The sequence below is a fragment of the Globicephala melas genome, chromosome 1 (genome assembly GCF_963455315.2).
Source record: "Globicephala melas chromosome 1, mGloMel1.2, whole genome shotgun sequence".
Classification (NCBI taxonomy): Eukaryota; Metazoa; Chordata; class Mammalia; order Artiodactyla; family Delphinidae; genus Globicephala; species Globicephala melas.
Genome location: NC_083314.1, coordinates 183,492,244 through 183,512,604, shown reverse-complemented (window position 1 = coordinate 183,512,604; position 20,361 = coordinate 183,492,244). Strand labels below are relative to the sequence as shown.

Below are 20,361 nucleotides of genomic sequence, written 5' to 3'. Positions count from 1 at the left end.
CCCTGCCCCACTGGCCTTCCTGGGGGCTCCTGCCCACTCCCCAGGCACCACTTCACGTCCACCCCAGGTGGAGGCCACCGGCCCAGCGCGCTCCCCCGGCTCCCCCGAGCGTCCACGCCGCCTGTCTCTCCTCCTGGGATTGGCCTCAGGCCTTGCACACAGCAGGATTCATGCATTTTCCCAACCGCACCCACTAAGTGCCAAGACTGTTCCAGCCTCAGTGAGCCACTAGGAGCACATGTGTTCCAGTTCGTGAAGCTCAGTCCAGTGGGGGAGGGACAACTGGCAAATGAGCAGCTCCCACAAGCCGGGGCGCTGGTGCTTTGGAGAAAGGCAGGGCAGGGACGAGGCCAGACCGTGGATGCGGGTCTGGCGTGCGGCGGGTGTGAGCCCCGGAAGTCTCCGGGGATTGTGGCCTTGAGCGCTGGGGGCCCGCGGGCGCCGAGAGCTGAGGAGGGGGCCGGGGGCGAGAGGGAGGGAAACCCTTACATGTTCAGTGAATCCAACCTTCTCTTTTCCAAATTAAAAAATGCTAGTGACTCACCTGTGCCCCCCCACCGCCCCCGCCCCCGCAGCTCCAGTAGCAGCCTCTTGGGTTGTGGAGCCCAGGACGGCAGCCAAGCAAACCCTGCTGGTGGCTGAGACCTGCCAGGATCCACGCCTGGGCCAGAGCCCCCAGCTCTGCTCCTGGTGGCGGCCGCCAACCTGCCACTGCTCTCTGCACACCCAGGGCAGAGCCTGGCTGGGGAGCCAGGGCAGGGAAAGGCCACGAGGCCCAGACGCCCAGCCCCGAGGTGCAGGGCTCTAGCTTGGCCCCATGATGCAGGACACGCAGGCCAGGGCCTCCTCGAGAGCCCACCCTGGGAGGGTCCTCACCCCCACTCTAGCGCTTGTACAAGGTGCCAGGACCAGCAAGGCAGCGTGCTTATCCCACGGCAAGGAGCTCGTAAGGGGCGCCGCTCACCTTGGCTGCCCAGTCCCTCCCCCACAGTCCGCGGGGACGGGGCCTCACGTTTGACCCGCCCCACAGCCAAGGTCGCTGGCCCCTCAGGAGCTGAGCGGACCCAGCTGCCCAGAATGGATTCATGTAGCTCGGTTTCTCCTGGGAGCCCAGCAAGCGCCGAGGGGGCTGGCCCAGCAGCGGGGGCAGCTGCCCCCAGGGACACACGGGCCGGAGGGGCCACTCACCACGAGCTGGGGCACAGGCAGAGACTTGCCCTCCTGGCTCAGGGACACATAGGTGAAGAAGGCACTGGCGGCCCGGTAGCGCTTCTGGGAATTGTCCACCACGGGGTCGGAATCCACCAAGACCTCGATCTCCATGGACTTATTGCTGGTGAAGGTCACGCGCCCAGAGATGGTGATGACACAGCCTGCGGAGCACAGACAGTGGGTTAGGGAAGCCTCGACCCAGGGCGGCCAGGCGGCCGGATCGGGCTGGGCAGGGAGGGTGCAGAAATCAGCAGTACCGAGGATGCTGGAAGACACTTGGTTAGACAGCACAGACCATCCTGCTAACTGCCAGGACATCACAACGACAGCACATCGGGGCCCCCTGAGTGTTCACTTTTCTAGTTAGTGAGGGGGCGTTTCCTTCACTTACGGAAACATTTAGAGCCGAAGGGATCTTGGTGGTCACCCAAGCGTGGGTCTCTATTCCCCGGGAGAGGCAGCGGCTGCTGGAAGGATGTTCCAGTGAGTCCCGCCCCTCAGGGCCAGCCCCCACCTGCTTTCAGATCCCTCCGCAGGTTAAGGACACATCTGCACTGCCCATGCTTTGGCCTTACTTCTGCCACTGGAGCCACACAGCTGCCCCACCAAGTTGCTCTGAGCCCCGCTAAGGAACCTTCCTCCACCCTCCCCGGCCCCACCCCCGCACCCCCCAGCTCCCTGGCTCCAGCGTTCCCGATGCCGGTCAGAGGGCAGCGTCACATGCACCGTCAGGCCAAGCTGCCACGCTGACCGTGGTCCTAAGCTCCCTGGAGCCACTGTCTGCACTTCAGCCCACGTCCTCCTACCCTCTGTGCAGGTGAGACTGCGTCTGTCCCGTCAGGCTCCCCTCCCGGTCAGTGTCGCCCACTGGACCAGCACTCTCCTCTGAGCTGCGGATCTGCCCTCCGACAACACCCCCGCGGCCCTGCCCATGGTCAGAGTCCCCAGGTGCTCCCCACCTTCCACACCAGTAGTTTCCCTTGTAGACAGTCACACGTTCCTGTAACACTGTCCTGGGGGTCCCGCTCTCCCTCCACCCTGCCCCAACCTCTCTGCACTCCCCATGCCCCTGAGTCCTGAACATCTACCCTAGAGCATCCCTTCTGCCCCCGCCCTCCTGGTCACGGGCTCCCAACTACCACTGGCCTTGGCCTCCCGTCCCTCGACTTCATCTCATGGAGCCCAGCTTTTCTCGTATAAACAGAAACAAGTTGCCTCACGGGGTAACCATGGGGCTGGCATGAAACGAGCCAGGTGCCGAGGCTCCTGCCTGGTGGCAGGAGGCATGCAGTGCGGTCATTACCGCCAGCAGTGCTGTTTTGGACTCTGACGCAGCACTAATCCCTTCCACTGACGTGGTCAGGACCACCATCCCAAATGCAGCCTGGCTCTGGGCTGGGCTCAAGGAAATCCCTGGCCAGGCCTGACCGGCGCTGACTGCAGGGACCTTTTAACACCCTGGGAACCCCAATGTCCCAGCTCCATGGAGACAGGCCCCCACAAAAGATGTTTAGAGACCAGGAAGACAGACAAGTTGGGGCAGCGGGTGGCTGTTAGGGTGGTGAGCGCGTGGGCAGGCAGAAGCGGGAGCGGTTATCCGTGGCATGCAAAGCGCCTGGGCCCACCCTGGGAACAGCCCCCACACGGCCCACACGGGCCGCTTCCAGGGGAGCAGGAAGGGGAGGTGGGCATCCCCGAGGGTCTCCAGGCGTCCCTGCCTGTCCCCATCATGCCAGCCCCAGTGCCAGCCAGCACCCTCTCACCCATGACCAGACAGAAGACTTTGGGGCCCATGAGCCGAGAGGCAGGGAGGGACAAGACCCCCCCCTCAAGAGGAAACCCGCCAGAACTCCCTGGCCAAGGGGCAGGGATGCGGGGGCAGTGAATTCGGGGCATTGCAACACTGACCGTTTGTTCAAAGAACAAATGGAGGGCTTCCCTGGTGGCGCAGTGGTTGAGAGTCCGCCTGCTGATGCAGGGGACACGGGTTCGTGCCCCGGTCCGGGAGGATCCCACATGCCGCGGAGTGGCTGGGCCCGTGAGCCATGGCCTCTGAGCCTATGCGTCCGGAGCCTGTGCTCCGCAACGGGAGAGGCCACAACAGTGAGAGGCCAGCGTACCGCCAAAAAAAAAAGAGAAAAAGAAAAAAGAACAGATGGAAACACACCCTTGCTTTGTCTCCTGTGCAAGCCCCCCCACCAACCACGTGGCTAATCACGTCTCATTTCGGGTAGAAATCCGAAGAAACTTTTAATCAAAAGTGGTTTCAAACAACAAAGAAGTTGATTATGAGCATTAGACACAAGAGGACGCCATCTTGAGTGTCACTCATGGTAGGAGACACAGTGATTGCTTCCTTTTTAAATTTAAAAATTTTTTTGGCTGTGTTGGGTCTTCGTTGCTGCGCGCGGGCTTTCTCTTGTTGCGGCGAGCGGGGGCTTCTCTTGTTGCGGAGCGCGGGCTCTAGGCGCGCGGGCTTCAGTAGTTGTGGCACGCGGGCTCAGCAGTTGTGGCACACAGGCTTAGCAGTTGTGGCACACAGGCTTAGCTGCCCCACAGCAGGTGGGATCTTCCCAGACCAGGGATCGAACCTCTGTCCCCTGCATTGGCAGGTGGTTTCTGAACCACTGGACCACCAGGGAAGTCCCTGATCACTTCTTAAAAGTCGGGAAAACTTCAATTATAGCCCAAACACCAGCCTCTTCACCCCTCAGAGATGGTGACATCTTTATTCTCACAGCCCACGGGCTTTATTTACCACTGGCTGGCCACCACGGAAAGGTGCTTGAAAGTTGGAAGACGGACTAGGTCATTGAGGGCCTGGGACCTAATCTGAAACTGACAAGGAGAGACCCCCGTGCTGCTGAGGGCCTCCCCTTCCCTGACCCTCGGCTCAGAAAGTGCACTCTGGGGTCTGTGGTCATTCGCTGGGGATGGGGTGGTCAGAAGCACCTCAGGGCAGCTCCAGCCACGTCCACGGTTCGTCAGCTCCCAGATGCTGGGAAGGCTCCCACCAAATCCCTCACCTCCTGCGCCTCTCCGCTCCCACCACCCACTGCAACATCACTAGGCTCCCCCAACATCCAAGAGTGTAGAGTGGCCAGCCCACAGTGGTGGAGGGTCCCCAGCAATGGGTCCCAGCTTTGTGGGAACAGACACCTCCACCCCACAGACCCCACGCCGCCCCTGCCCCATTGCCCAGCCCGGTCCACCCTCTCACGGCAGCTCGGGCGCCCCCCGTCGCTCTCTTTCTAGAACAGAGCTCCTCTCCTTCAGGGTATCCAACCCATCTGATGGCCTGTCTGATGTTTGCCTCCCTCCCAGCCAGGGAGCCCCACGAGAGCGGGCACCCCATCACGCCTGAACCAACACGTAGCCCTGTGTGGACAGTGGGCCACTGCAGACTCCAGCCAGACGGGGACACTTTTGTAGACACTTCGCCTCAACTAGCATCGTGGCCGCCCTCAGCCCGAGCAGCCCAGCAAGGCCGGGCTCTTTCCACCCTCCCCCAGGCACAGAGGTCAGAGCCGGGACACTGGGGCCCATCTGAGCAGGGGGCGACCCCAGCCCGAGTCTAGCTTGGTTGCTGCTCCCTTTGTCTCAGAAACTGCCAGAGCGGGCACGTCCTGCCACGTGCTCGAGGGCGCTCCGAGGGGCGGTGGTGAGATGCGTTCCGCCCTGACTGCGTGCTCCGAAGTGCAGCGACGCTGCCTGGGGACTTTCCACTAGGTCACACATCCACATCCGCCCACAGGATGACTAGTTTATTTAAGAGTGGGGTGACTGGGGCTTCCCTGGTGGTGCAGTGGTTAAGAATCCGCCTGCCAATGCAGGGGACACGGGTTCAAGCCCTGGTCTGGGAAGATCCCGCATGCCACGGAGCCACTAAGCCCGTGAGCCACAGCTACTGAGCCTGCGCTCTAGAGCCCGCGAGCCACAACTACTGAGCCCACATGCCACAACTACTGAAGCCCGCATGCCTAGAGCCCGTGCTCTGCAACAAGAAACCACCGCAAGGAGGAGCCCCGCGCGCTGCAATGAAGAGTAGCCCCCGCTTACTGCAACTAGAGAAAGCCCGCATGCAGCAACGAAGACCCAGCGCAGCCAAAAATAAATAAATAAATAAATTTATATATATATAAAAAAGTGGGGTGACCTGCTCAAGGGGAGAAACAGCATCTCCTGGTGGCACTGGGTGCCATGTGCCACCTTGGACAGGGGTGGGGTGTTGGGGCCTCCGGATCCAGGGAAGAAGGCCAGGAAGGGACCACCCAGTTCTCCTCTGAGCCTCTGAAGCAGGGACAGATTAGCCCTGACACAACCAGACAGTCCCCATGAGTGTCTCCACGACAGGCAGGCTCTCTGAGCCCGGAGCAGCCCCCCGGGGCCCCCAGTTCCCTCAGGCTACTGTGCCCTGGGGAGGAGCCTTGGGGTCCTCGAGCTCTGGGGTCCAACAGGCCTGGGTTTGAACATGGGCAGGGGGCAAGCCAGGAAGCTGCTGTGCCTCGGTTTCCTCACCTGCAAATGGGTGCAAGAGTGGCCGTCTCTCGGGGGAGGTCACTCCCGCATATTAGGTTGTCTGGACAGAAGCCCAGGACAGTCATTTCTGGTGGGGTCTGAGTGCCCTTCTGCAACAGCCCTCCAGGGAAAGGCGTCTCAAACCCAAAGGGAGAGTTTGCCTGCAGAACTCCCTGTTGTGTCTTCAGGGGGTGAAAAGAATCGTTCCAGGGCTTCCATGGTGGCCCAGTAGTTAAGAATCCACCTGCCAAGGCAGAGGACACGGGTCTGAGCCCTGGTCCGGGAAGATCCCACATGCCGCAGAGCAACTAAGCCCATGCACCACAACTACTGAGCCTGCGCTCTAGAGCCCGCGTGCCACAACTACTGAGCCCGTGTGCCACAACTACTGAGCCCGTGTGCCACAACTACTGAAGCCAACACGCCTAGAGCCTGTGCTCTGCAACAGGAGAAGCCACCGCAATGAGAAGAAGCCCACGCACCGCAACGAAGAGTAGCCCCCACTGGCTGCAACTAGAGAAGGCCTGCGCGCAGCAATGAAGACCCAATGCAGCCAAAAGTAAATAAATTAAACAAATAAATAAATAACGAGCTTATGGTTTCTTTGTCAATATAAGCCTAATAAATTAAAAGTGGAAATATTAAAAAGAAAAAAAGAATCGTTCCAACAAGGTAATAATAAGCAGCGACATTTAAAACAAAGCCCTCCCTTCCTTTCTCTGTTTCTGCAGCAGGCACATGTACACTGGGCAAGAAGCTGCTTCTAACGCTGCCTAAACGAATAACATGGGCAACTGTCTCCGCGAGGGAGTTCCAGCTCTTCAGCTGGTGAAGAACATGGCAACGAACCCCTGCCCCTCTTCCCTGGGTCCCCAGGACATTAGCAGTTGTGCGGATCCGACACTGAGGTGCGACCACCTCCGTGGCGGCCCACAGGGGAAGAAGGCCTGGGTCACAGCTCAGCATCCCCAGCACGTGAGCCTGCCTGAGAGGCGGGTACTCAGCTGCGCTCAGGGGGACGCCAGCTCCAGCGCAAACGCTCTACGAGGGGCAGGGACGAGCCTGCTGCCTCCACGCTCACCCCTAATCCCCGAACCTCACAGGTGCCATGTCCTCGGCTGGGAGGCTTGGGACAGAGGGAGAAGCACTTCTTTCCATGCTGCCTTGAAACCCCAAGAGCTCAGGGGCCCCTCGTTCTTCCGAGTTTTCTGCCAGCGTCCTGTCCACAGGGCTCACAGGGTAAGACACAAGGCAGGGAAAAGGCAGAGCGCAGAAGTGGACTGGAGCCCTACCTGCCTCTCCGTGTCAGCTGGAATTTACTGTGGCAGGTGGAACGGGGGCCCCCAAAGATGTCCATATCTTAATCCCAGAACTTGTGAAACTGTTACCTCACACGCAGAGGGACCTCACAGGTGTGATGCAGTTAAGGATTTTGAGGTGGGAGCTTAGCCTGGATCACCAGGTGGGCCCCAGGTCATCACAGTGGTCCTCACAAGAGGACAGGAGAGCCAGGAGCCGTGGCAACAGACGCAGGGTCAGGGAGAGGCTGCCTGCTTTGAGGATGGAGGATGGGCCACAAGCCAGCGAATGCACGTTGCCTCTAGAAGCTGGAAAAGGCAAAACACGATTCTCTCCTACAGCCTCCAGAAGGAACGCAGCCCTGCTGACCAAGGAACAGCGTTTTCATTTTATTTACTTTTAATTATAATGGAAACAGCCACGTGTGGCTACTGGCCGCTGTGGTAGGCGGCATTGGCATTGAGGGGCTCTTGCAGGCAAATCTGATGTAACCAGAGGACAGAACTGCTGGGAGCAGAGACTGAACTGTCTGCCTCTGGCTGTCCGAATTCAGCAGGAAAGGGGGCCCCTGGGCTGAGACCGATGAGGGGGTGACGCGAGCAGAGCCGGGCCTTCCTTGGACTGGACACCCCTGACTGCGAGAACCCTCAGTCCTGTTTCAAGCTGCTTGATGAAGGCAGGAGTTTCACACACAACTGCGGGGGGGTGGGGGTTGGGGAGGGGGAACGGCGGCGGCTCTGGCGGTCCAGTGCGGGCGCCTAAGATGGGTGGCACTGCACTCATCAGCATCACCCACCGAGGCTGACGCCCCCGGGCCCTCGCAGCGGACGCCATGTGGTTCAAGCCTGGTCGGTGGTGGGAAGGCACCAGGGCTTGGGGCTGAGAGCTCTGGCCCTGGAGTCCAGCCTCCCTGCCAGGCTCCACCATGGACCAGCCCTGCGGCCGTGGGCAGTTTAATAAACCCCTCCATCAGCAGTTTCCAGATCGGAAAAACGAGGATAACAAGAGCTCTTGTCTCAAACCCCCAAGTGAGGGGTAATCGTAAAAAGCACTTTATTAGCACAATGTCTGGCACTCGAAAGTGAGCAGCGTTTGCCAGAGTTAAATTTAAATAGATGGAGCGCCTGCAGTGAGCAGAGCTGTGAGCTCATCTCTGTTTCTAAATCATGGTCGAGCTGCCTGGAGTGGCACAACCCAGGAGGGCTGGCAGGTGCCCCACCGACTCCCCCAGCACCCGGGGCCTCTTCCAGGGCAGATTCCAGAAAGAGGACAGGGACTTGGAAAAGAAAACAGAATAATGAAACACTGTTCTTCCCAAGGCCACGTTGTCAAGTGTTGCAAACTTTAAGAACAGCTCAGCGTTTAAGCTCCAGAGAGCTGGGGCAGTGAATGTCCTTAAGAAAAACATGGAATCAGCAAAGTAACTTTGGTATTTCTTTTTTTATTTTTACTAATTTATTTATTTATTTTAAATTTTTTTCTAGTTATTTCTGAGATATTCATTTTAAAGTAATAACTAGAATTATGACTTATAACATTATATCAGAACATATAAGATTTTTAGAAACTCCATGTAATGTTTGAAACATTTATATTAACATATTTCCATATAAATAACCCAAAGAAAGCTTAGTATTAGTTGTTTTTTGTTTGTTTGTTTTTTTATATTGCAGGTTCTTTTTAAAAAAAATTTTTTTAATTAATTAATTTTATTTATTTATTTTTGGCTGCGTTGGGTCTTCCTTGCTGTGTGCGTGCTTTCTCTAGTTGTGGTGAGCAGGGGGTACTCTTCATTGTGGTGCGTGGGCTTCTCATTGCGGTAGCTTCTCTTGTTGCGGAGCACGGGCTCTAGGCACGTGGGCATCCGTAGCTGTGGCTCGCGGGCTCTAGAGTGCAGGCTCAGTAGTTGTGGCGCAAGGGCTTCGTTGCTCCGCGGCATGTGGGAACTTCCCAGACCAGGGCTTGAACCCTTTTCCCCTGCATTGGCAAGTGGATTCTTAACAACTGCGCCACCAGGGAAGCCCCTGCACGTTCTTATTAGTCATCAGTTTTATACATATCAGTGTATACATGTCAATCCCAATCGTCCAATTCAGCACACCACCATCCCCACCCCACCGTGGTTTTCCCCCCTTGGTGTCCATACGTTTGTTCTCTACATCTGTGTCTCAACCTCTGCCCTGCAAACTGGTTTATCTGTACCATTTTACTAGGTTCCACATATGTGCATTAATATACGATGTTTGTTTTTCTCTTTCTGACTTACTTCACTCTGTATGACAGTCTCTAGATCCATCCACGTCTCAACAAATGACTCAGTTTCGTTCCTTTTTATGGCTGAGTAATATTCCATTGTATATATGTACCACAACTTCTTTAACCATTCATCTGTCGATGGGCAGTTAGGTTGCTTCCATGACCTGGCTATTGTAAATAGTGCTGCAGTGAACACTGGGGTGCATGTGTCTTTTTGAATTATGGTTTTCTCTTCCCACTAGCTGGTATATGCCCAGTAGTGGGACTGCTAGATCATATGGTAATTCTATTTTTAGTTTTTTAAGGAATCTCCATACTGTTCTCCATAGTGGCTGCATCAATTTACATTCCCACCAACAGTGCAAGAGGGTTCCCTTTTCTTCACACCCTCTCCAGCATTTATTGTTTGTAGATTTTTTGATGATGGCCATTCTGACTGGTTTAAGGTGATACCTCATTGTAGTTTTGATTTGCATTTCTCTAATAATTAGTGATGTTGAGCAGCTTTTCATGTGCTTCCTGGCCATCTGTATGTCTTCTTTGGAGAAATGTCTATTTAGGTCTTCTGCCCATTTTTGGATTGAGTTGGTTGTTTCTTTAATATTGAGCGGCATGAGCTGTTTATATATTTTGGAGATTAATTGTTTGTCCGTTGATTCGTTTGCAAATATTTTCTCCCATTCTGAGGGTTGTCTTTTCATCTTGTTTATTGTTTCCTTTGCTGTGCAAAAGCTTTGAAGTTTCATTAGGTCCCATTTGTTTATTTTTGTTTTTACTCCCATTACTCTAGGAGGTGGATCAAAAAAGATCTTGCTGTGATTTATGTCAGTGTTCTTCCTATGTTTTCCTCTAAGAGTTTGATAGTGTCTGGTCTCGAATCCATTTCGAGTTTATTTTTGTGTATGGTGTTAGGGAGTGTTCTAATTTCATTCTTTTACATGTAGCTGTTCAGTTTTCCCAGCACCACTTATTGAAGAGACTATCTTTTCTCCATTGTATATCTTTGCCTCCTCTGTCATAAAGTAGTTGACCGTAGGTGTGTGGGTTTATCTCTGGACTTTCTATCTTGTTCCATTGATTTATGTTTCTGTTTCTGTGCCAGTACCATATTGCCTCGATTACTGCAGCTTTGTAGTATAGTCTGAAGTCAGGGAGTCTGATTCCTCCAGCTCTGCTTTTTTCCGCTCAAGACTGCTTTGGCTATTCGGGGTCTTTTGTGTCTCTATACAAATTTTAAGATGATTTGTTCTAGTTCCGTAAAAAATGCCGTTGGTAGTTTGATAGGGATTGCATTGAATCTGTAGATTGCTTTGGGTAGTAGAGTCATTTCCACAATATTGATTCTTCCAATCCAAGAACATGGTATATCTCTCCATCTATTGGCACCATCTTTAATTTCTTTCTTTTCCTTTTTTAAACATCTTTATTGCGGAATAATTGCTTTACAATGGTGTATTAGTTTCTGCTTTATAACAAAGTGAATCAGTTATACATATACATATGTTCCCATATCTCCTCCCTCTTGCGTCTCCCTCCCTCCCACCCTCCCTATCCCACCCCTCCAGGCGGTCACAAAGCACCGAGCTGATATCCCTGTGCTATGCGGCTGCTTCCCACTAGCTATCTACCTTACGTTTGGTAGTGTATATATGTCCATGCCTCTCTCTCACTTTGTCACAGCTCACCCTTCCCCCTCCCCATATCCTCAAGTCCGTTCTCCAGTAGGTCTGTGTCTTTAATCCTGTCTTACCCCTAGGTTCTTCATGACATTTTTTTCCCCTTAAATTCCATATATATATGGTATTTGTCTTTCTCTTTCTGACTTACTTCACTCGGTATGACAGACTCTACTTCTATCCACCTCATTACAAATAGCTCAATTTCGTTTCTTTTTCTGGCTGAGTAATATTCCATTGTATATATGTGCCACATCTTCTTTATCCATTCATCCGATGATGGGCACTTAGGTTGTTTCCATCTCTGGGCTATTGTAAATAGAGCTGCAATGAACATTTTGGTACATGACTCTTTTTGAATTATGCTTTTCTCAGGGTATATGCCCAGTAGTGGGATTGCTGGGTCATATGGTAGTTCTATTTGTAGTTTTTTAAGGAACCTCCATACTGTTCTCCATAGTGGCTGTACCAATTCACATTCCCACCAGCAGTGCAGGAGTGTTCCCTTTTCTCCACACCCTCTCCAGCATTTATTGTTTGTAGATTTTTTGATGATGGCCATTCTGACTGGTGTGAGATGATATCTCATTGTAGTTTTGATTTGCATTTCCCTAATGATTAATGATGTTGAGCATTCGTTCATGTGTTTGTTGGCAGTCTGTATATCTTCTTTGGAGAAATGTCTATTTAGGTCTTCTGCCCATTTTTGGATTGGGTTGTTTGTTTTTTTGTTATTGAGCTGCATGAGCTGCTTGTAAATTTTGGAGATTAATCCCTTGTCAGTTGCTTCACTTGCAAATATTTTCTCCCATTCTGAGGGTTGTCTTTTGGTCTTGTTTATGGTTTCCTTTGCTGTGCAAAAGCTTTGAAGTTTCATTAGGTCCCATTTGTTTATTTTTGTTTTATTTCCATTTCTCTAGGAGGTGGGTCAAAAAGGATCTTGCTGTGATTTATGTCATAGAGTGTTCTGCCTATGTTTTCCTCTAAGAGTTTGATAGTTTCTGGCCTTACATTTAGGCCTTTAATCCATTTTGAGCTTATTTTTGTGTATGGTGTTAGGGAGTGATCTAATCTCATACTTTTACATGTACCTGTCCAGTTTTCCCAGCACCACTTACTGAAGAGGCTGTCCTTTCTCCACTGTACATTCCTGCCTCCTTTATCAAAGAGAAGGTGACCATATGTGCATGGGTTTATCTCTGGGCTTTCTATCCTGTTCCATTGATCTATCTTTCTGTTTTTGTGCCAGTACCATACTGTCTTGATTACTGTAGCTTTGTAGTATAGTCTGAAGTCAGGGAGCCTGATTCCTCCAGCTCCGTTTTTCATTCTCAAGATTGCTTTGGCTATTCGGGGTCTTTTGTGTTTCCATACAAATTGTGAAATTTTTTGTTCTAGTTCTGTGAAAAATGCCAGTGGTAGTTTGATAGGGATTGCATTGAATCTGTAGATTGCTTTGGGTAGTACAGTCATTTTCACAATGTTGATTCTTCCAATCCAAGAACATGGTATATCTCTCCATCTATTTGCATCATCTTTAATTTCTTTCATCAGTGTCTTATAATTTTCTGCATACAGGTCTTTTGTCTCCTTAGGTAGGTTTATTCCTAGATATTTTATTCTTTTTGTTGCAGTGGTAAATAGGAGTGTTTTCTTGATTTCACTTTCAGATTTTTCATCATTAGTGTATAGGAATGCAAGAGATTTCTGTGCATTAATTTTGTATCCTGCAACTTTACCAAATTCATTGATTAGCTCTAGTAGTTTTCTGGCGGCATTTTTAGGATTCTCTGTGTATAGTATCATGTCATCCGTAAACAGTGACAGTTTTACTTCTTTTCCAATTTGTACTCCTTTTATTTCTTTTTCTTCTCTGATTGTCATGGCTAGGACTTCCAAAACTATGCTAAATAATAGTGGTGAGGGTGGACATCCTTGTCTCGTTCCTGATCTTAGAGGAAACGCTTTCAGTTTTTCACCATTGAGAATGACGTTTGCTGTGGGTTTGTTGTATATGGCCTTTATTATATTGAGGTAGGTTCCCTCTATGCCCACTTTCTGGAGAGCTTTTATCATAAACGGTGCTGAATTCTGTCAAAAGCTTTTTCTGCATCTACTGAGATGATCATATGGTTTTTATTCTCCAATTTGTTAATATGGTGTCTCACATTGATTGATTTGTATATATTGAAGAATCTTTGCATCCCTGGGATAAATCCCACTTGATCGTGGTGTATGATCCTTTTAATGTGTTGTTGGATTCTGTTTGCTAGTATTTTGTTGAGGATTTTTGCATCTATATTCATCAGTGATATTGGTCTGTAATTTTCTTTTTTTGTAGTATCTTTGTCTGGTTTTAGTATCAGGGTGATGGTGGCCTCATAGAATGAGTTTGGGAGTGTTCCTTCCTCTGCAATTTTTTGGAAGAGTTTGAGAAGGATGGGTGTTAGCTCTTCTCTAAATGTTTCATAGAATTCACCTGTGAAGCCATCTGGTCCTGGACTTTTGTTTGTTGGAAGATTTTGTGTGTGTGTGTGTGTGTGTGTGTGGTATGCGGGCCTCTCACTGTTGTGGCCTCTCCCATTGCAAAGCACAGGCTCCGGTTGCACAGGCTCAGTGGCCATGGCTCACAGGCCCAGCCGCTCTGCGGCATGTGGGATCTTCCCAGACCGGGGCACGAACCCGTGTCCCCTGCATCGGCAGGCGGACTCTCAACCACTGTGCCACCAGGGAAGCCTCTTGTTGGAAGATTTTTAATCACAGTTTCAATTTCATTACTTGTGATTGGTCTATTCATATTTTCTGTTTCTTCCTGGTTCAGTCTTGGAAGGTTATACCTTTCTAAGAATTTGTCCATTTCTTCCAGGTTGTCCAATTTATTTGCATAGAGTTGCTTGTAGTAGTCTCTTAGGATGCTTTGTAATTCTGCGGTGTCTGTTGTAACTTCTCCTTTTTCATTTCTAATTTTATTGATTTGAGTGCTCTCCCTCTTTTTCTTGATGAGTCTGGCTAAAGGTTTATCAATTTTGTTTATCTTCTCAAAGAACCAGCTTTTAGTTTCACTGATCTTTGCTATTGTTTTCTTTGTTTCTATTTCATTTATTTCTGCTCTGATCTTTATGATTTCTTTCCTTCTGCTAACTTTGGGTTTTGTTTGTTCTTCTTTCTCTAGTTCCCTTAGGTGTAAGGTTAGATTGTTTACTTGAGATTTTTCTTGTTTCTTGAGGTAGGCTTGTATAGCTATAAACTTCCCTCTTAGAACTGCTTTTGCTGCATCCCATAGTTTTTGGATCATTGTGTTTTCATTGTCATTTGTCTCTAGGTATTTTTTTATTTCCTCTTTGATTTCTTCAGTGATCTCTTGGTTATTCAGTAACGTATTGTTTAGCCTCCGTGTGTTTGTGTGTTTTTTTTTTTTTTTTTTTTTTTTTGCGGTACGCGGGCCTCTCACCGCTGTGGCCTCTCCCGTCGCGGAGCACAGGCTCCGGACGCGCAGGCTCAGCGGCCATGGCTCACAGGCGCAGCCGCTCCGCGGCATGTGGGATCTTCCCGGACCGGGGCATGAACCCGCGTCCCCTGCATTGGCAGGCGGACTCTCAACCACTGCGCCACCAGGGAAGCCCTGTTTGTGTTTTTTACGTTTTTTCCCCTGTAATTCATTTCTAATCTCATAGCGTTGTGGTCAGAAAAGATGCTTGATATGATTTCAATTGTCTTAAATTTACTGAGGCTTGATTTGTGACCCGCGATGTGATCTATCCTGGAGAATGTTCCATGCGCACTTGAGAAGAAAGTGTAATCTGCTGTTTTTGGATGGAATGTCCTATAAATATCAATTAAATCTATCTCGTCTATTGTGTCATTTAAAGCTTGTGTTTCTTATTTATTTTCATTTTGAATGATCTGTCCATTGGTGTAAGTGAGGTGTTAAAGTCCCCCACTATTATTGTGTTACTTTCAATTTTCTCTTTTATAGCTGTTAGCAGTTGCCTTATGTATTGAGGTGCTCCTATGTTGGGTGCATATATATTTATAATTGTTATATCTTCTTCTTGGATTGATCCCTTGATCATTATGTAGTGTCCTTCCTTGTCTCTTGTAACATTCTTTATTTTAAAGTCTATTTTACCTGATATGAGTATAGCTAGTCCAGCTTTCTTTTGATTTCCATTTTCATGGAATATCTTTTTCCATCCCCTCACTTTCAGGCTGTGTGTGTCCCTATGTCTGAAGTAGGTCTCTTGTAGACAGCATATATATGGGTCTTGTTTTTGTATCCATTCAGCAAGCCTGTGTCTTTTGGTTGGAGCATTTAATCCATTCACGTTTAAGGTAATTATTGATATGTATGTTCCTATGACTATTTTCTTAATTGTTTTAGGTTTGTTTTTGTAGGTCCTTTTCTTCTCTTGTGTTTCCCACTAAGAGGAGTTTCTTTAGCATTTGTTGTAGAGCTGGTTTGGTGGTGCTGAATTCTCTTAGCTTTTGCTTGTCTGTAAAGCTTTTGATTTCTCCATTGAATCTGAATGAGATCCTTGCCAGGTAGAGTAATCTTGGTTTTAGGTTCTTTCCTTTCATCACTTTAAGTATATCATGCCACTCCCTTATGGCTTGTAGAGTTTCTGCTGAGAAGTCAGCTGTTAACCTTATGGGAGTTCCCTTGTATGTTATTTGTCATTTTCCCCTTGCTGCTTTCAATAATTTTTCTTTGTCTTTAATTTTTGCCAATTTGATTACTATGTGTCTCGGCGTGTTTCTCCTTGGGTTTATCCTGTATGGGACTCGCTGCGCTTCCTGGACTTGGGTGGCTATTTCCTTTCCCATGTTAGGGAAGTTTTCGACTATAATCCCTTCAAGTATTTTCTCTGGTCCTTTCCCTCTCTCTTCTCCTTCTGGGACCCCTACAATATATGCGAATGTTGTTGCGTTTAATGTTGTCCCAGAGGTCTCTCAGGCTGTCTTCATTTCTTTTCATTCTTTTTTCTTTAGTCTGTTCTGCAGCAGTGAATTCCACCATTCTGTCTTCCAGGTCACTTATCCGTTCTTCTGCCTCAGTTATTCTGCTATTGATTCCTTCTAGTGTAGTTTTCATTTCAGTTATTGTATTGTTCGTCTCTGTTTGCTTGTTCTTTAATTCTTCTAGGTCTTTGTTAAACATTTCTTGCACCGGCCCCAGGGGACTCCATAACTGTTATTTCAGTTTGGCCCAAATTCCTCTACACACAAAACAAGACGTGACCTGAGAAAGTGGAAGCAATCTCTCTGCTCCCTGGGGGGCTCCCCAGGCCAGGAGGCCCAGCTCTGGGGCCCGGGGCCACACAGGCCCGAGGCCAAGGCTGTGACGGCACGAGGTGCATGGGGGGCCTGAGGAGGGCTCAGCGCCATAGGCGGTAGCCAGTGAGCCCACAGCCCGCCCTGCACTCTCACTCCATCCATGGTGGAATGTTCTGCCAGAAAGTACAGCTGGTGAAAATGGAGGTCCCTTTCTGTGCTTTGGAATACGAGTAACATTTTAGAAACAAAGTCCTCTCTGCACCCACGTAGCCCTGACCTCCGCCAGCCCCCTCAACATACCCCTAGAAAAAGTGCTCTCCTCCATCCAGGGTTCACTGTCTCCGCTCAAAACGAACCAACGCGGCCCCTCCTTGACCTCTTTGAAAGGTAATTCTGGTCACACGAGGGACTGAGGGTGAAGTGTCGGGGGTGAGGGCTCTTTCATCGGCTCCTTTTTTCTAACGAAGCAAGGTCAACTTTGTTTGGGAGCTTCCCTCAACTGTAAAGCACCTTCGCCAACAGGGCTGACCTTGAGAAGTCTGGCGGGCTCTCGAGGAAGGCCCACTTTGCTTCTTAGCTGGCGGTGCTCAAAGGGCACCCGGGAGACCCTGAACAAGTGAGCTCTGTGGAACGTAAGTGCATTTTGCACAGTGGGTTTTGAAGTCATGTTTAACAGTGGAGCTGTGATCACAGTAATTTACCCAGGGAGCAGTTCCAGAAAACGAGAGGCCAGGAATCGTGACACGACAGGAGCCTTCCTTTTCCAAACGTCCACACCACCACCACCACACACGGCACCAAGGCCCGGGGGGAACCAGCCAAGACAGACAAGATCCACTTGTTCTGGGCAAATCCTAAAATGACACTGTGCTCTGTGTCTGAGGCAATCGCCTACTAGCTGGGAAGGGATTCTACAAAGCAGCACTGCAGACCACCCTTCCCCTAAAAGCACCCCAAATCCAGTGTGGGTCAGACTGGCGTGCTCTTAGTTAGGCCAGGAAGGGGAGGCACCCCTTCACCCTTCCAATCTCAGGACGCCTGTCCCCAGCACTCAGGCATTCAACTGACAGGCGTGTCTGCAGGAGAGAGCGCGCAGCCGGGCTGGGACCAGGCTGGGGCCTCAGAGCCCGGATGAGGTCTCTGTGGCTCTGGACCCAACACTGCTCCACTCAGCGGTGCCCCTCGAGGCTGGTGGCAAGGAGTCAGCCTCCCTTCCTTCTCCTCTGTCCCCCCCACGGCCTGGGGACGGGTCTGACTCAGCTTTTCCAACGGCTGCCTTCCTGGTGAGGCTCCTTCAGAACCAGTCAGGCTCTCGCAGCCCGGACACCCCCGACCCCACGGTGAAGGGCTGCTTTCTGGGGCCACATGGCCTCATCTCAGAAGACACGACAGACAGAAGTCACCACGTGCCAGGAGGGGACAGTCACTGTACCTCTTCAGATGAGCATTAATGTGAAACAAGCACGGGAACCGTCTTGTTTCTGGGCGGGGCTGGGACTAGACCTCAGTGTCGGGAAAACCACCAACACCAGCGCTGCCCTGGACGGTGCAGGCAGGCTGGCCGAGGAGAGGGCCGGAGGCTTCTCTGCTCTGCCCCCGCCACTGCGTACGGCACGGGTGACCCGTGCCCCCCCAGAGAGGTTATGTGCCGCCACGGGATCTGGTGGCAGTGGTCGCAGCAACTGTGTGCGTCGGGTTTCGCAGGGCTCCGTGCCTGGGGCAGTTTAAGAGGACGAGTTTATGTGGCTCTTCAGCAGGATAAAGGCCCCAATCGCAACTGAGTTACAAAATGTACCAGACTGAAAAGTCAAACCGGCAAACCGTAACTTCACAGATGCATCACCAAAGGCAGACTCGAGGCTCTGGCTCCTGTGTCCTGGCAGATGGGCAGAGGCCAGGGCCCGGGACAGGCAGGGTGAACCAAAGCAAACTGTACACGGGACCCAAGCAGCCAAGGCAGCGCCCCTCTTTGTTGGCGGAGTTCTCTTACCTTTTCGGATCTTGTCGTAAAAGTTAATGGCGTCCACGGAAGCCGTGACGATGTTGGTCTTGCAGTGACGCGCGGCCACGATCCCGGCCACCTCGTCCATGAGCTTCATGGTGACCCCTGCAGAGAAGGGCAGGCGGCAGGTTAGACATGGGGAAGGGGAGCCTATTGCCTGTCCTGGAAACAAGTTATGGGAAACAATGCCCCCATTCCCACCCGCAGGGCCGCAAACCTGGCTTCCTTGAGAGCTTTGGAAGATGACTGTGGCTGAGGTTCTAGGCCACTGACAAAGTGACGACCATTCTCCTAACCTCTACAGGCATCCTATCCTGCCAGGAAAGCTTTGTCACACTCTCCACCAGGATGGCCGCAATCAGAAAGCCAGATGCCAAGCGCCGGTGAGAATGTGGAGAAATCGGAACCCTCTACACGGCTGCTGGGGATGGAAATGGTGCAGCCGCTTTGAAAACAGTTGGGAGGATCTTGAAAGGCTAAACACAGAGCTGCTATGTGACTCAGCAACTCCACTCCTAGGTGTGCACCGGAGAGAAATATAAACAGGCGTTCACGCAAAGACTTATACACGAGTTTTCGATCCCATGAGAGCGTTACTCATAATAGCCCCAGGGTGGGAGCAACCCAAATGTGCACCAGCCAATAAATGCACAAGGAAAATGTGGCATAGCCACACAATGGAATATTATTTAGCAGTAAAAAGAAACAAAGCACTGATAGAGGCTGCAAAATGGATGAACCTTAACATTACGCTGAGTAAAAGAAGCCAGACACAGGGCTTCCCTGGTGGCGCAGTGGTTAAGAGCCCGCCTGCCAATACAGGGGACACGGGTTCGAGCCCTGTTCCGGGAAGATCCCACGTGCCGCGGAGCAACTAAGCTCGTGAGCCACAACTACTGAGCCTGCGCTCTAGAGCCCGTGAGCCACAACTATGGAAGCCAGCGCGCCTAGAGCCCGTGCTCCGCAACAAGAAAAGCCACCGCAATGAGAAGCCCGCGCACCGCAACGAAGAGTAGCCCCCACTCGCCACAACTAGAGAAAGCCTGCGCGCAGCAACGAAGACCCAACACAGCCAAAAACAAACAACAACAACAAAAAGTTATGTACATTCACCCAAGGATACAGAATGATTTCTAAAAATGCAGAGAGAGGCAGGCTCATAAAACCCTGGCTCCCAGTGAGTCATGTTTCAGGTGGGGCTCGTGAACTTCAGTGCCTGCAGGGCCAGGCAGGTGACGCCGGACAGCTGACGGCGAGGAGAGCTGGCGGGGACCCTTCTACAGGACAGCTGCTGCTCGGCCCCTCCTACTGTCCCTCAGCCCCAGGAACAAGGGCCCAGCACGACCAGACTAACGATATTTTAAGAGAAGCCTGGAACCTACAAGTTTATGAGGAATCTACCAACTTTTAAACATTGGTGATTAATTAAAACTCTCTTTATTGTGAAGGGGAAACAAAATACAATAAACTAAAAACAGGACAGAAGCCCCATATGTAATGGACCAGAGGCCTCGTACAGATACTACAGCAGAAGACACTAGTTATAAGGAACGTGGGAGACAGGGAGGGGCCCTCTGTCTGGGAGAGGCATACCTGGGGGGTTGGTATACTCTTCTCTCTACCTTTGTGTATATTTGAGCACGTCCATAATAAAAAAGTTTTTTTAAAAAAAACATTAGGGTTGTTGATTTTAAAATTATGCTTCTATTACCACGACTTTTCTCCTGCAAGATCCTGATGATGACGATGAAGCATGGAGACAACGGGGCAGAGTTAGCGGGCACCTGCCGCTCTCAAAGCGTTTTCAAAGATACTGCGTCAGCGGAGGCTCAAAGTCACACAAGGTCCGATTCTAAAGAGTGCAAATGAGAGGCTGGGGAAAGGCTCTTCGGCAGAAAACAGAACCACCGGTGCCAGGTGTTAACCCTGGGCGGCTGGCAGGGCAGGGCGGCTCCGGGCTTCAAGCAGCTTGGCGCTCAAGGTCTGAGACGAGGGGTAACACTGGCTTTGCGAGGAGCCTCTGGGGGGTTAAGTCATATTGGAAATGGACCCGGGAAGCCCTGCCTAAGCCCAGCACGAGTCCTTCCTGGCCTTTCTACCCACGGTGAGGGAGGGGCCTTGATG

The 20,361-nt window shown here is 51.0% G+C and overlaps 1 protein-coding gene across 1 annotated transcript in view; it reads right to left on the bottom strand.

Moving 5' to 3' along the window:
* Positions 1–20,361, bottom strand: part of ACOT7 (acyl-CoA thioesterase 7) — a 90,197-nt gene that overhangs the window by 15,047 nt on the left and 54,789 nt on the right. The window contains exons 7-8 of the mRNA XM_030880168.2: positions 18,226–18,342; positions 1,189–1,373 (exon numbers count right to left, since the gene is read on the bottom strand). Of these exons, the coding sequence (XP_030736028.1) occupies positions 1,189–1,373; positions 18,226–18,342 (302 nt within the window). The remainder of the gene's footprint in view (positions 1–1,188; positions 1,374–18,225; positions 18,343–20,361) is intronic.